At 40.8% G+C, this 14,474-nt stretch overlaps 1 protein-coding gene and 1 long non-coding RNA gene across 3 annotated transcripts in view; one reads left to right on the top strand and one right to left on the bottom strand.

Annotated features, from left to right (window-relative positions):
- Positions 1-8,512, top strand: part of CCDC191 (coiled-coil domain containing 191) — a 93,437-nt gene extending 84,925 nt beyond the window's left edge. The window contains 2 exon segments of the mRNA XM_006161825.3: positions 7,322-7,383; positions 7,386-8,512. Coding sequence (XP_006161887.1) covers positions 7,322-7,383; positions 7,386-7,465 — 142 coding nt within the window. The 3' untranslated portion in view covers positions 7,466-8,512.
- Positions 1,965-6,004, bottom strand: LOC114004617 (uncharacterized). 2 transcript variants are annotated; one of them, XR_003546732.1, is made up of 3 exons: positions 5,941-6,004; positions 2,708-2,828; positions 1,965-2,616 (listed from the first exon to the last, which is right to left on the bottom strand). It is a non-coding gene; the product is annotated as an uncharacterized LOC114004617 (long non-coding RNA). The 2 variants fall into 2 exon arrangements; XR_003546733.1 differs by having other exon boundaries at positions 1,965-2,582.
- Positions 8,513-14,474: the final 5,962 nt, after the last annotated feature.

Below are 14,474 nucleotides of genomic sequence, written 5' to 3'. Positions count from 1 at the left end.
GCCAAGGAACTTTGCTTAAAGCCAGGAAACAGGTTAGGATTCTGTTCAAGCGATAGGTGCATGAACCTACCAGTCTCATGTACTTTATCTTCTATTCTGGTTCAATTTTCCCGATTAAATTCTGGGATATAATATTCAACTCCAGACTTGTCCCTACAATTAAGTTGGCCACTTTCTTAGTCTTTGAACTCTTCTTTCCGTGTGTCTGTGTTTAATTTTCCTGATATAGCACACCCTTGAGAACGTCTTGGAGATCTGGTCTGGTGCTGGTAAATTCTTTCAGGTTTTGTTTATCTGAGCATGTTCTTGTCTTTTCTTCCCACCTGAAAGATAATCTTGCCGGATACAGTATTCTTGGCTGAAATTGCTTTTCTCTTAACACTTTGAATATATTTTCCCATTCTTTCCTCGCTCACATTGTTTCCGATGAGAGATCTGCTGTTAGCCTGATGGGATGTCCTTTGTAGGTAACTTGATGTTTTTCTCTTGCCAATCTAAGTATCTTGTCTTTGTCTGTGGTTTTGGTCAACCTGGCTATAATGTGTCTTGGTTTTAAGCCACCAGGTCTGGGACTCGAACCACAGTCAACCAAGTGGGAGTCCAGGGACATAACCATTAGGCCATCTTCTGGTTCCAATTCCAATTCTTTTCTAAACATTATTTATTGTGATTATGCAAAATACAGAAGAGTGCTTAATTATACAAACACAGAGTAATGAGTCACTATAGAGTAGACGCCCATGGCACCAGCCCTGAGGGCAGGAAGTAGAGCACTGCTGCCCCACCGACTCCTTCCCAGTCACAAATCCATCCTAAAGGCAAAGCCCTCTCACGACTAGGACAGTGCACACAATGTGGCTTTGCTTTTTACTTTCACCTCCGGAGTGCACAAACCTCGTGCTATCATTTATTAATAGTTTTGCCTGGTTTGGAACTTTATATAAAAATATGGAGCATATATATATTAATATTATGTTAATATTTCAAATATAGTATGACTTATTTAACCCAATGTTTTTTGGAAATCAGGTATCCCATATGTTTTTTCTTTATTTTCTAATTTTAAGCATTTTGAACAGATATTTTAAATTTCATGATGCACTGCTCTTTATTAGTTAGATGATCTGTCCTTTGGTGATTTGGTGCCATTTCTTAGGAGCCTCAGTAAATGTGTCAGGCATATCCACAGTGTCTCTGGGTGCTAGGTGCAAAGCCTGTTATATGTGCCCTTTTTCCCTCCCTTAGTTTCATTTTGATTGCTTCATTTTCATGTGTGTACGTGTGCCTGTGTGAGTGTATCTCTATTCTTGATAATCAATTATTTTCCTGTCTTGTGTCTGCCCCAGCAAAATCTGCTTGTCTTTGTTTAATTTAGAAGTACTGAAAAACAATGGGCTGGGAAATCCGATAAACAAGTTGATCATAACTTTGTCTAAATTAAAATAAGTGAGACTTATTTCTAAATAAAACGCTTGACATTTAGAGTTTGAAGTTTAGGGTGCAGTATCTGTGACCCTGGGCACATCCCAAATCCTTTTGAAGGCTCTCTGCTCCTCTTCATAAAATGAGGATAACAACAGAACCTATTTTTTAAGGTTGTTGAAAAGACTAAACAAGGTTACATAGTAGCTTACTAACACACTGCTTGGCCCAGAATCATAGCTGATTTTTTTTTTTTTTTATTGCCAGTGGACATGGGCATTCACCAGAGAGAGAAAGCACCCCCACCATGGGGCATAGTCATGCTGCAGTCCTTTTTCGTCCATTTTTTCACCCCATCAGAATTTTGTATGCATACATGCATGCACACTCACAAACACCACACTCACGTGCATGCGCACGCACACACGATGTTTTTCAAGCCACTGGGGCTGGGATTCTAATTGCAGTCAGCCATGTGAGCGTACTTAACTGCTGTGCTACAGGGCTGATCTTGATTTTTTTTTTTTTTTTTTTAGTTTAGTGTCATTGTGAATAAAATACTGTTAAACATACTTTTAAGTTTTCTTTCTGTTTCTCAGCTACCATATACCGAGAGATGAACTTGCAGTTTTCACACAAACCACCTTGTCTGATTGCCATGTAACCCAGGGGAAAGGGATGGACATCATGATTTCTATTTTCAGTCAGAGAAACAGCTATTGGCAGCTAGGTGGCTTGCCCAAGGTATACAGGTTAACAAATGGCAGGTCCCTGAATTCCAGGCCAGCTTCTCTGACTCCAGAACATTCTCTCATTGCAACAGTCCTCCACCCCGTGTTTCTAGTTTTCCCTCATTTGTAAACTACAAAAATATAATAGTAAGATACTGGTCCTACTCAGGGTTTGAAATTATGACATCAATATAGGAACTTACACAATCAATAAGAAATTAAATGCTCAACCTGTATCTGTATGATGGAAAAACATCGCTGAGATTTCATTTCCTCCCACTTGGCTCCTTGCTCACTTGCAGTCTTCCTCAGACAAGCAAGCTCCCTTCTGCTTCAGGGCTTCCACATGACTTCTTCCCTTCATTCCGTCCTGCTCAGATGTCACCTCTCTGGCCACCCTATCTCCATCGCTGTTAACCTGTCCTCTTTCTGTAACAAAACTGATCTTTAAATTGCAGTAACACTGAGAAAGAAAAAATTCCTTGTAAGAACCTGAAGTTTAATTTTACTTATTTATGTCATTTCTAGGTATGTTATAAATTGGGCATTTTTACCTGGTATGATGAACAGATGTCACCAGGCCTTAGTCTCTTCTCAGCAGCCATGTACTTGCCCAGGTCGTCCCAGCTGAATTCGTACCTCTCATATTTCTGGGATTCCTTCTGAATTTGGTTCCTAACCACAATACCAACCAAGTAGGTCATAATGGAAAGCACAGACCCGCGCCCCAGAAAATACACACATGCGTGTGCTTATCACACAATGACAGATGTCAAGGGCATGGGAAACCCCAGTACTCTCCAAAGTGACTTAATTACTATTACTCAGCACACCCACATGTGATTTATCAAGACATATGTGCCAGCCATAATAAATGTCTAATAACAAGGACTCTGACCTTCATAGTTCAGTAGAAAACATATTGGATAGGTGAGGGATAGGCTGTAATTAAGTGCCAAACCAGTGATGACCATGTGCTTTAAGAGTTCAAGAAAAGGGACCAGCAGTGAGTGTAATGGTTATGTCGCTGGACTCCCATGTAGTTGACCATGGTCCAAGCCCTGGACCTGGTGGCTTAAAATCACACCAGGCACATGTGCGTGCATGTCCAAGATCCCGAGAGGAGAAAGGAGGAGAAGGGACTGTGGTGTGGCCATCCCCCCTGGGGGGTGACTTCTCACTTTCTGTCTCTCTGTCTCTGTCTTTCTGGTGAGCGCACGCGCCCTATAGCAAAAAAAAAAAAAAAACTTTCCAAAAAAAAAGAGAGTTCAGGAGAAGAATCCACTGAGGGGAGAGCATTTTATTCTTTTAAAGAATTGTTTATCATTATTAGTAATATTTTTGGAGAGATTTTTGCTATAGGGCAAAAAATGTTAAGAGAAATTTGCTTAAGACTTAAAGCCAGGAAACAGGTTAGGATTCTGCTCAAATAGTAGGTACATGAACCTATCGTCAGCTCAAGAGAAGACAAAAATCCTTAAAACCAAAAAACAAAGCCTAGAAGAAAATCAGTAACATTTTAGTCAAAAGTCATAAAATTCTATTTCACCAGTTGAGTCTCATGTAAATTAATCTCTCTTCCGTTGTGGTCCAGTCTTTCCGTTTAAATTCTGGAAGATAACATTCAGCTCTGGATTTGACCCTGCCATTAAGTTGGCCATTTTCTTGGTTATTTTTGAATTATTTCTGTGTGTCTGTATTTAGTTTTCCTAGTATAACATTCTGTTCAGAACTTCTTGGAAAGCCAGTCTGGTGTTGGTAAATTCTTTCAGGTTTTGTTTATCCGAGAATGTTTCTGACTTTTCTTCCCATATGAAGAATAATCTTGCTGGATATGGTATTCTTGGTTGAAATTGTTTTTCACTTAACATTTTGAATATATTTTCCCATTTTTTTCCTTGCTCACATTGTTTCCAATGAGAGGTCTGCTGTTAGCCTGATAGGATAGCCTTTGAAAGTAACTTGACACTTCTCTCTTGCCAATTTTCGTATCTTGTCCTTGTGTTTTGACCAATCTGGCTATGATGTGTTCCTTGGAGAAGGTCTTCTTGGTTTGATTCTATGTGGGGTCCTTTGTATTTCTTGGATTTGGATCTTTGAATGCCTCTCTAGGTTTGGAAAGTTTTCTTCCAGGATTTTATGGAATAGATTATCAATGCCCTTATGAGTCTCTTCACGTCCTAGGATACCTATTATCCAGATGTTTGGGCATTTAATGGTATCTAGTATTTTCTGTATTTTTTTTTCCCCCCTAGAGCAGAGATTCTGTCTTCTACATCTGAGATTTGACCTTGATCAAATTTGCATGATCTAATCTTTTAATACCTTCAAGGGAGGTTTTATTTCCTGTATTACAGCCTTCATCTCTAACAATTCCATTTGATTCTTTTCTACAGTGTATATTTCCTCTTTCAGATAGTGTGAGAACTTCCTCACCTCCTGGATCTCGTCAGCTCTTTTCTCTTGCCTCTTCTGGGCGTTCATTGTCTCTCTTCTCTTGCATCTCTGTTAGCTTTGTCACTATGAATATTCTAAATTTTTTATTTGACATTTCCATGAGTTCCATTGTACTATCTGTGGATGAAGAGAAGTTGTTCTTTTCCCTTGGGGGAGAAGTATTTTCTTGGTTTCTCATATTTCCTGTACCTCTGTGGTGATTTCTGGTCATTTGATGGGTTATACGTTTCTTTCTAATTTCTTGAAGTTCAATCTGAGCATTTTGAGACATGCAGGAGGAGGTGATCTGCAATCTCTCTGTAGTTCTATTTTTCTCCCTTTGTGTGATAGATTCAATGAGAATTAAGGAATATTCTGACCCTAACAGTGTTCAGATGTTTAGTTATTGTTCATTTAGACCTATCTAGACACTCAGTGTGTGGAGGCACTCTCTAGATTGGGGTCTGGAGGGTGAAATCTCAGCAGAAAATCTTCAATAGTTTTAGTCCCTGAAAGGAATAGTTCACAGTTCAGCTGCAGGAATCTTCTACCATTATTAGTATTTTTTAATTTGCTACAGGACATGTGTGCTCACCAAAGATAGACAGAGAGAGAAATGAGAAAACAAGCCATCAGGTTCAGGACTCGAAACCATGGTCAGCCACGTGGAAGTCCAGCACTTTAACCATCACACCACCTGCTACCCCCAGGGCAGAGTATTTTAGTTAGGGTGGAACAGCAGGAACTAAAATGAGTTACAAAACTGAAGTGCAACCAAGAGAGGTGTGAGTAGTAGGTAAGAGTGGGGTCAAGAATTGGGAGTAGGCCATACAGCCAAGGACAGGAAGCTCTTAGGGATGGACCAAATGGATAAAAGAAGTAAACAATGAAGCAGTTCCATTCCTTAGAGTTTTAAATTACTATCATTGCTAAAGGATGCATGTGTTCACCAGAGAGCAGGTGAGAAAGTACTCCCAGTGGGGCATGGTCACACTGCAATCCTTTTTCCTCTCCATGTATGCTGTTTTTCAAGCTGTAGGGGCTATTCCTCAGGCTTGCCAGCCAGCTCCCTTAATAGCTGACTCATGGGGCCAGCCCTCTCTTTTCTTTCTTTCTTTTTTTTTTTTTTAATTTTTTCCTAAGCAGTACCTCCACCCAAAAACTCAGTATTATCAATAACATTAACCAACCAACAGCCATAAACTGAAGGAGGACTGAGATGCATCTTAGGGCTTCGATACATAGTCAAGAGGCTGGAGCAAATCTCATATCTGCTTCTAGTCATGAAAATGTAAACCCAGCTGCCCTGCACTTTTGTTTCAACAACACAACTCCACTTGTAACTCCTCACGTGTAGCATGCTCCTCTTGCCTCTTCTCCCTTACCACATGCCCCTTCTAGGACACATTTCTTGCCTGAAAGAAAAAAAAAAAAAAATCAGTTCAAATATTATCTCCTTCGGGACCAGCAATTGGTGTAATGGCTATGTCACTGGACTCCCACGTAGTTGACTGTGGTTCGATTCCCGGACCTGGTGGCTTAAACTCTGGCCAGGCGTGTGTGCGTGCGTGCCCAAGATCCAGAGAGGAGAATGGAGAAGGGATTGTGGCATGGCCATCCCCCAAGAGGGTGATTTCTTGCTTTCTGTCTCTCTGTCTCTCTTTCTGTTGAGCGCACGCACCCCATAGCAAAAACCTCTCCCCCCCAAAAAAAATAAATAAATAAAATATATATCATCTCCTTCAAAAACTTTTCTGGCCACCAGACTGGTCATCTCTGTGCCCGTCTCCACCCCTGCACCTACCGCTGGATGCAGACCATCTGTTTATCAGTCTCTGCCTTCGTGGGCCAAGACTGCTTATGGCCACACTAAGAGTTCAGTGGCAGTAGGAACTTCTAAATCCCAACGGGCCACCGCATGCTTCCCTGGGTCAGCAGACACTCCGCTTCAACTCTCATAATCATGTTCCCAGAACTTGACATTAGGACATACTTTTGCAACTGAAATTGAGGACCAGAGGTGAGGTTACAAGAAGGCTTTTTAAACTGTCTGAGCACTGGGGGCTCTCAGTGCCTGTAACTGTGGCATGTTTCTTGCATCTCTTCCTTGAGGGCCGTGGCTGCTGGAGCCCTTGCTGGCACCGCTGGCTCTGACTTGGGCCCAATATACAGGCTGTGATCAGATCGATGAGGCATGATTCAGAGCCTGTCATCAGAGCCACTGGGTGCTCTGCTCAAATGTCACCTCCTCAGATTTCCCTGGCCACCTTATGGGAAATAAAAATAACCATCCTATCAATCACTCTCATCCCCTTTCACTGCTTTACAAGGAGATTTCTATAAGTTTGTGGGGAAAATGGAATTAAAGTATGAGTTTATTTTAGTACCCAAAAAAAGTTGAAATTCATGTATGAGTTTCTCATAATGTGCATTTCCCATGAACTTAAGACCCTGTGTGTGTGTGTGTGTGTGTGTGTGTTTTAGACATGGTCTTGTGTGTCCTGATCCTCCTGGCAGCCCCAGATAGCTGGGACTGCAGGTGCATCCCACTATACCTGGCTTCCTTGCTTTGTTCTCTTCAGAGCATTAGATGCCATTTGAATCCCAACTGTTATTTCCACACCTTTTATATAATGTTTCTTTCACATAAGAATTACTTTTATAAACTTGCTATTTTTCAGGTAGAAAGTCAACTTTTCCTTAGTACTTCTTTTTTCTCTTTATTCTTCAAGGAGGATTCTCTGGATCACATTTCAGACATGGAAGAAATTCACAAAATTTATGAAAGAGGAAAGAGGAAAGAAGAAAGGCGAGAGCAACTCCGTAGGAAGGTTGCTGAAATTCTTCCAGATTTCCGGAAGCTAGCACCATTGTGACTATGATTGTCCCAGCAGTCAGATACCCGGCCCTTGAGTAAGAGAAGTGTTTGATATGCCAGAGAGCAGAGACTAGTGCAGTGCTCAGGACTGGAATCTACCGATCCGTAATATGTGTTATCTCTACCCACCCGCGTACATGTATAGACCTGGTTTATTTGCTGTGAGATACTTCTTGCATCCGAAGACTTACTTTGGAATTTATACTTCTTTGATGTCTCCTGGACTGCTACTCATTCACTATAGCATTTATTACAGTGGGATCATCCAAAAAATAGGCTCGAGCTCCACTGTTCAGGATATCTCCTGTATATTTTTAGGCTAGAACACTTTACATAGGTTTACTGTTAGCCAGTCTGAGCCTGTGATGGAAAATAAATGACTTACAGCTTAATGTGAGTTGTTGACAACTGTAACTGAAATTAAACAGATATCAAAAGCGATGAGTCCTTAGAAAGGTGGCTTAGGTGGTTAGTCTTCTAGTATCTCAGCATCAGTGACAGGCATCCTGTCACCAGACCCCCGTCCCTTTGACCACCCTGATGGCACCATGTTTCAAAAGGTAGTCTACACAGCTGCTGCAGAAGGTGGCAGAATATCCTGATTTCAGAGAAACCAGGGCAGCAGGTACTTCAGTGCACCTTGATAAGCAAGAAATTTCAAAAGCAAGTAACTATAAAGACAATCCAGCAGCTCTTTAAAATGTCTGTTCATGTTCCCAACTGCAACTTCTAAGTAATACATCTGATTTGTTGTCTAGGCTCCACCTCAGTTGATCTAGATGTTAAGATACTTGAATCAAAAATGTTTTAATCTTTAAGATGCTCATAAGGCTAATACAATGCTCTCTTCTGTGAATGTTTTTTTAGAGAATTAGCTACTAGAAAAAAACTTTTCATTGCAAACTACATATTATAACAAGTTCAAGTAGTCCATGAATGCACACAGTAAAATAAGAATGTCCCTTCCAGCCTAGAGGTGACCAATGTTATTTGGTATGTTGAAAATTTGAGTTGGTAAAATAAAATTCTGTGTTCTTCCCGTGAATATTCCTGTTATTTTCTCATACTTCCGAGAAGTGATATCTAGCTATACCACCTGCAAAATGACTTTTTCCATTAAGACGTGTGATGATTTACCAAGATAAGACAACACTTTCAATTGAACTTTATTTCTTCTACAATATTCCGGTTCCCTCACATCTTTTTATTATTATTATACATTTTCATATTATATATTCAAGTGTTTTTGAGACTAATGGCCATTGAAGAAAATGGGAGTAATTCATACTGAATCTCTATTTGAATTACTACCTGTACTTCACTAGTTACAGAGTATTGGCTGATACTAGCACACAGAAACGAAATGCCAATTTTATTTTAATGCCAAACCTGTAGGTAAGAATAAGTGAAGTTCTTAAGCAAGCATGCCAGGAGCCTAAACAAATCTCATAAAGCTTCAGTTGTCTTTCTTAAGCTTTATTTTTGCTTTGCCTCAAGCATCAACTAGAAATTGAGTCTTTAGCAGCCTATGTTGCTCTGCTTGGTTGGGCCAGTTTACCTTACAGAATGTTCTAAATCTTCAAAAAGCTCATTGAAAATGAAATTTAAATTGTAAGTTAAAGACCCTGTGTGGTTGTTTTGTTTTGTTTTGTTTTATTTTGTTTTTTGATATTCCAGTTTTTCATATGTATTTCCAAGTTTTTCGAAAGCCTCTTTATAGAAGGAAAATAATTTTGGTGTCTGTGTCTTGCTGGATTTTTTTTTTTTTTTTTTAGGTTTTTACCAAAGGGCATTTGCACTTGCCAGAGAGAGAGAGGAAAAGTAAGAAATTACCTCCCTAAGGAGACTGGCTATGCCACAGTCCATCCTCCATTCTCCTCAGGATTTTGGGCACGCATGCACACGTGCCTGGGATGATTGTCAGGCTGCCGGGTCTGGGACTTGAACCATGGTTGGCCATGTGAGAGCCCAGCACCTTAACTACTATGCCACTTGCTGGCTCTCCTGCTAGACTGTTTTGATTAGAAATGTTACTGTTTGGCCCAGCCGTGATGGCAGTGTACAGAATGCAGTTTGGAAGCTGCATGGCCAACTGTGAGTTCAGATCACAACTCAACCTGAAATAGGGCCCAAGATCCTGACTATATAGGAGGCTGGAGAAATGGGGTCGCAGTATGGCAGTATCCTGTCGAGGGTGTGTGTGTGTGGGTGTGTCTTTCTCTATGACATATGTGTGTTTGTATTCTCTCTTCTGAAAGAAATCATAAAAATTAAAAAAGAAAAAAGGAATGATTGCTGCTACCATATCGCCTGAATAAGCAGTATATTTCTGACTCCAAAACTAGAAAAATAACCACCAGGAAAAAGGACAGGGCTAAGACTGGTCATCAAATAGAACCTCGCAGTAGCCAAAGAGGCAGCACGGCTATAATGCAGGGTTTTCTTTAAGAGCATTCAGGAAACATACCAAGAACGAACAAAACTATTTTGTTAAGATAAAGCACTTTATTTTCCATTTAAACAACGTAGTCACAGGACATTATTTTACATAAATGGCAGTAACTTGTAAAATCTCCATTTAAAAGGCCTTGTGTCTGAGTCTGAGGTGATAAGGAGAATATGAGTACAAATATAAAAACAGTGCAAAATGTTTAGCCCACGCCTCCAGAGATGGCTTCAGAAATCCCCTTTAATGTTGGGCCGGTTATATTAAATATTAAATTTAATATTAAATCAATATTTCTGGATTTCCTTTAGTCAAACATCAGACCCAGGAATGTAATCAAACAAGAAGGCTCAAAAATCCTAACAACTCAAACCATCAAATCACCCAGACCAATGGATCACACAGGCTGAACTTGCAAGCTCTGTAAGGTGGTACTTTGTCCAGAGCTTCATAACTATTCAGTCTTTAACCTGCTGCTGCTACTACAGTGAGAAAACGTAGTGCCCACTGAGGTGTGGGTAACGGTCCATTAGCAACAGGACTAAATGTGGCTGATTCTGTAAATAGTTTATATTAATCACAGCAAACATCCACACGAACATACTGAATTTTGTTGGGTATTAAGTTGAGCATGGCTTTCATTCTCCCCTGCCTTTGCAGTGTTTAATCTAAAATGGCAACTTGTCAAGCAGCTGCTGAGAAAACCAGATTCCAAACAGGTGCCTCAAGCAAAAGTCTCTCATCACCCATTGCTTGTTTCAGAAAATTCTCCTTTTCAAAATGCAGGGGGTACCAAAAATATGGCTAATATGAAGTTAAGTCGTATAAACCTACTTACCTAGTTTAAAGAGATCCGTAAGCCTCACAAAACATGACCTTTTCAAGATCCCAGTTAAAACTGTGCTTCTGGATATCATTATTTTTGCTTATTATTAGTTGAGTGTTAGAGTAAAAAGTTAATGTCCTACCCCAAAGAAATATAGTCTGTTACGTAGATGGTCACTATTACGTAGAACCTTACTGGCATCGTGTGTTCTGGCAGTGGAGGATTCCTGTGTAGAAAATTTCCTCTTGCTAAAAATACTAGAAGTACCACGGGCTATTGCATAAGAGAAGGTGTGGAGCAATCGTTCTGCTAGGCAGATGGTACAGTGGAAGACAGCAGTTACTTCATTCACCAAAGAAAAACACTATTTGGATAGCAGAGAGTCACAATATCCTAAACACAAACATGTGTGTGGCTCAAGTGAACATGCAGCACACTGGCTCAAAAACACGCTTAAGGCTTTACTGTAGCAGCATCAGAGTGACCTACCAAAGAGGCGCTGTTAATGGAAGTTCATTTCACGAGGGCCCAGCTAGAGCCAGAGCACGCTGTGGTTATCACAGAGACATGTGAGAAACTGAAGGCTTTTCTCCTTTCACACAATCCTGCTCCTTAACCTGCTCTCATGAATCTTTAGAAGGGACCTGTTCCTCTCCTCCAGTAATAGTACATGGTGGCATGATATTAATGTATGTTGTCAGGATATAATAGGTAATCTTTTTTTTTGGAGAGATTTTTGCTATAGGGCACGTGCACTCACCAGAGAAACAGAAAGCAAGAAATCATCCCCCCAGGGGGATGGCCACGCCACAATCCCTTCTCTTCCCTTCTCCTTGCAGGATTTTGGGCATGCACACACATGCACCCGGCGTGAGTTTCAAGCCTCCAGGTTCGGGACTCAAACTGCAGTCGGCCATGTGGGAGTCCAGCGACATAACCATTACACCATCTGCTGGTCCCAATAGGTAACTTTTTAAGCTTCTTTATCCAGTATGTTTATTAACAGAGGCTGAGGAGGTGGGGAGAGGGAAGGGGGCCGGTTTGTTCGGGATCACATTCGGGACTTGCTCCTGTGCCTGAGAGACTTACATGGGTTCCCAGGACAATTCTCTTTTGCCGCCATCACCGAATGTTCTCTGGGAACTCACAAAGGACTTGTCTTTGCAAAAACATCACAATAAATTCTTCTGTCCTCCACAGTCTTTAACAGAAGCCCTCAAATAGTTCTAGTTCATGAAAAGGCTCAAAAGTCTCTGCGAACAGACCAAGAACATCCCAGAGCCTACAGAAACACTGCTCCCAGACGGCCCCCTTTCGCTGCTTTTGACACAAACACTTCAGAAGGCTTTTACACCACAGAGCCATCAATCTTCTGTCAGACTTGAGCTCTCTTCTGTAAACTGCCAATTATGAGTTCTCAAGGACCGTAAAACAAGCACCTAATTCCAATAGCCAGAAGGCGTTCTTGTCCAAGCGAGGGAAACTGACTGTCTCACCCAGTGAGCCCTATTACAGATGAGCTGTTATGACGATGGTGATCCTTTCCAGTTCTCACCAATGACTTTGGTCTTTCATACTGCTCATCTTCATCACAACGCATTTTGATGTTAAAGATTTGGCAAGACGCTAAACATACTGACTATACTAATGCTTCTATACATTTTTATTACCAATGGCTTACACAGTCAAGTTGGCTGGTGGCAGGCATTCAAGAGACACAACTACAATGGAGTTCTGCCCACTTAGGCTGTCCTTGACATCACTACCATCTTGCTTACCGAAAACCTATTCAGGAAGAAATTCTATCAGCTCCAACTCTAAATGATTGGACTCTGAGGAGGGAGAGGGCAGCCCTGTAGAAACCACAGTGCCTGCTGACACCCCCAGGCTGGCTCCTCGGCTCATCGCAGTGGAACATAAAGCCTATCATTCATTAAACAGTCCATCCCTGGGGAGAACAACAAGCTTGAATAAAAACACTGTGACTGCCTGAAGGACAGCCCTGATTATTGGCAAGACCAGGTAGGGATAGTGCTAGCTGCAGACGGTAGAAATGCAAAAATGGCAGTATTCCTTCTCATCACTTATAAACCTCTCACTAAAGCAACACACGGGACAACTGAAAAGCTGGCAGTGTTTTCCCTACCTGAAGCTATAAGCCAAGACAAGTTTAAGGACTCATGATTATCTTTGGGATTGCAGACAGTACATGTATTAAATCGCATTCCGAGAGGGTACTCTCCCTGTCTGAAATGCCCTCATCTTAATCACATGGCAGAATGACCCATTCTATATAAATGCTTCATCTTTTATACATTTTCAGTTTTGAGATATGATTAAAGACACAGCTTGTTATTTTGGGAAGAACTAACAAAGAAGAGAAATCTATTAATTAGTGGAAACCCCATAAACCCTGTTTTTTCTCTCCTAGTGACATACTTTCACTTAGGGAAGGGTGAATGAGAAGTAATGTGTAAGTTAAGTGGGACAATGTCAATCAGCTCCTCGAAGTTCATTCCAGAACCATGTGAATGCCAGAAGATTGATTTTTGCAATTTTTGCTATGACTGGTCACATTTGAAATACTTACATGAACAAAAGAAATCAAGCCCTTGATATTTATCAACTTCCCCACCCAAGGAAGAGCAGTGTTCCCACAGAACTGTCTATTCTCCTCATCCAGCCACTGTCACCAATGTCTTAGCACCTTGCCAGGTGAAACGTAGAGAGGAAAAACCATGAATGTCTACTGGAATTATTTATAGAAATTCCAAACAGAATACATAAGAAATAAATACTATAAGAACTCATCACCTAAGCTCACATCCACTGAATGTTACACGAGCAAATAATTATCTTTCTATTGGGTCGTCAGGAAAGCCATGACACATTTTTGCATAGAAACAGAAAAGATTGATTTTTGCAATTTTTGCTATGACTGGTCACATTTGAAATACTTACATGAACAAAAGAAATCAAGCCCTTGATATTTATCAACTTCCCCACCCAAGGAAGAGCAGTGTTCCCACAGAACTGTCTATTCTCCTCATCCAGCCACTGTCACCAATGTCTTAGCACCTTGCCAGGTGAAACGTAGAGAGGAAAAACCATGAATGTCTACTGGAATTATTTATAGAAATTCCAAACAGAATACATAAGAAATAAATACTATAAGAACTCATCACCTAAGCTCACATCCACTGAATGTTACACGAGCAAATAATTATCTTTCTATTGGGTCGTCAGGAAAGCCATGACACATTTTTGCATAGAAACAGAAAAATACGTCATGATTTTCCTGACAACCTAATAACTGTTTCACCAAAGTCCTTTCAGGATCTGACGATTCATGTCAATCCATCCAGCCATCCGCCCTGTCTGAGTAGTTACTGTCTAATACTTAAGAAAAAGGGTTTCTCTCACTATACCACATGGTATTTGCTGAAAACTGGTCACTCTAATGATACCGGTTCCAAGATGCTGACCTACAAACATTTCTGCAGTATTAGGACTTTGCTAATACTTGGAACCTCCATGGTGCTTTGTTTCTCAGGGCTTTCTATAGGCCCCCTACCTCACAGGACCCTCACGAAGGCTCTGAGTGGCAGCTAGGGCCGCTATCGGTACCCCACTTTACAGGTGAACCTGAGACTTGGGAAAGTGACTCGACTAAGGGTCACATGGCTATTAAGACGTGAAAGAAGGATTAGAAACAATCCTAACCCAAAACTCTTT

Source organism: Tupaia chinensis, unplaced genomic scaffold (genome assembly GCF_000334495.1).
Source record: "Tupaia chinensis unplaced genomic scaffold, TupChi_1.0 Scaffold139218_1, whole genome shotgun sequence".
Lineage (NCBI taxonomy): Eukaryota > Metazoa > Chordata > Mammalia > Scandentia > Tupaiidae > Tupaia > Tupaia belangeri.
Note: the sequence above shows the minus strand (reverse complement) of the source record. Positions and strands in the feature narration are given on the sequence as shown.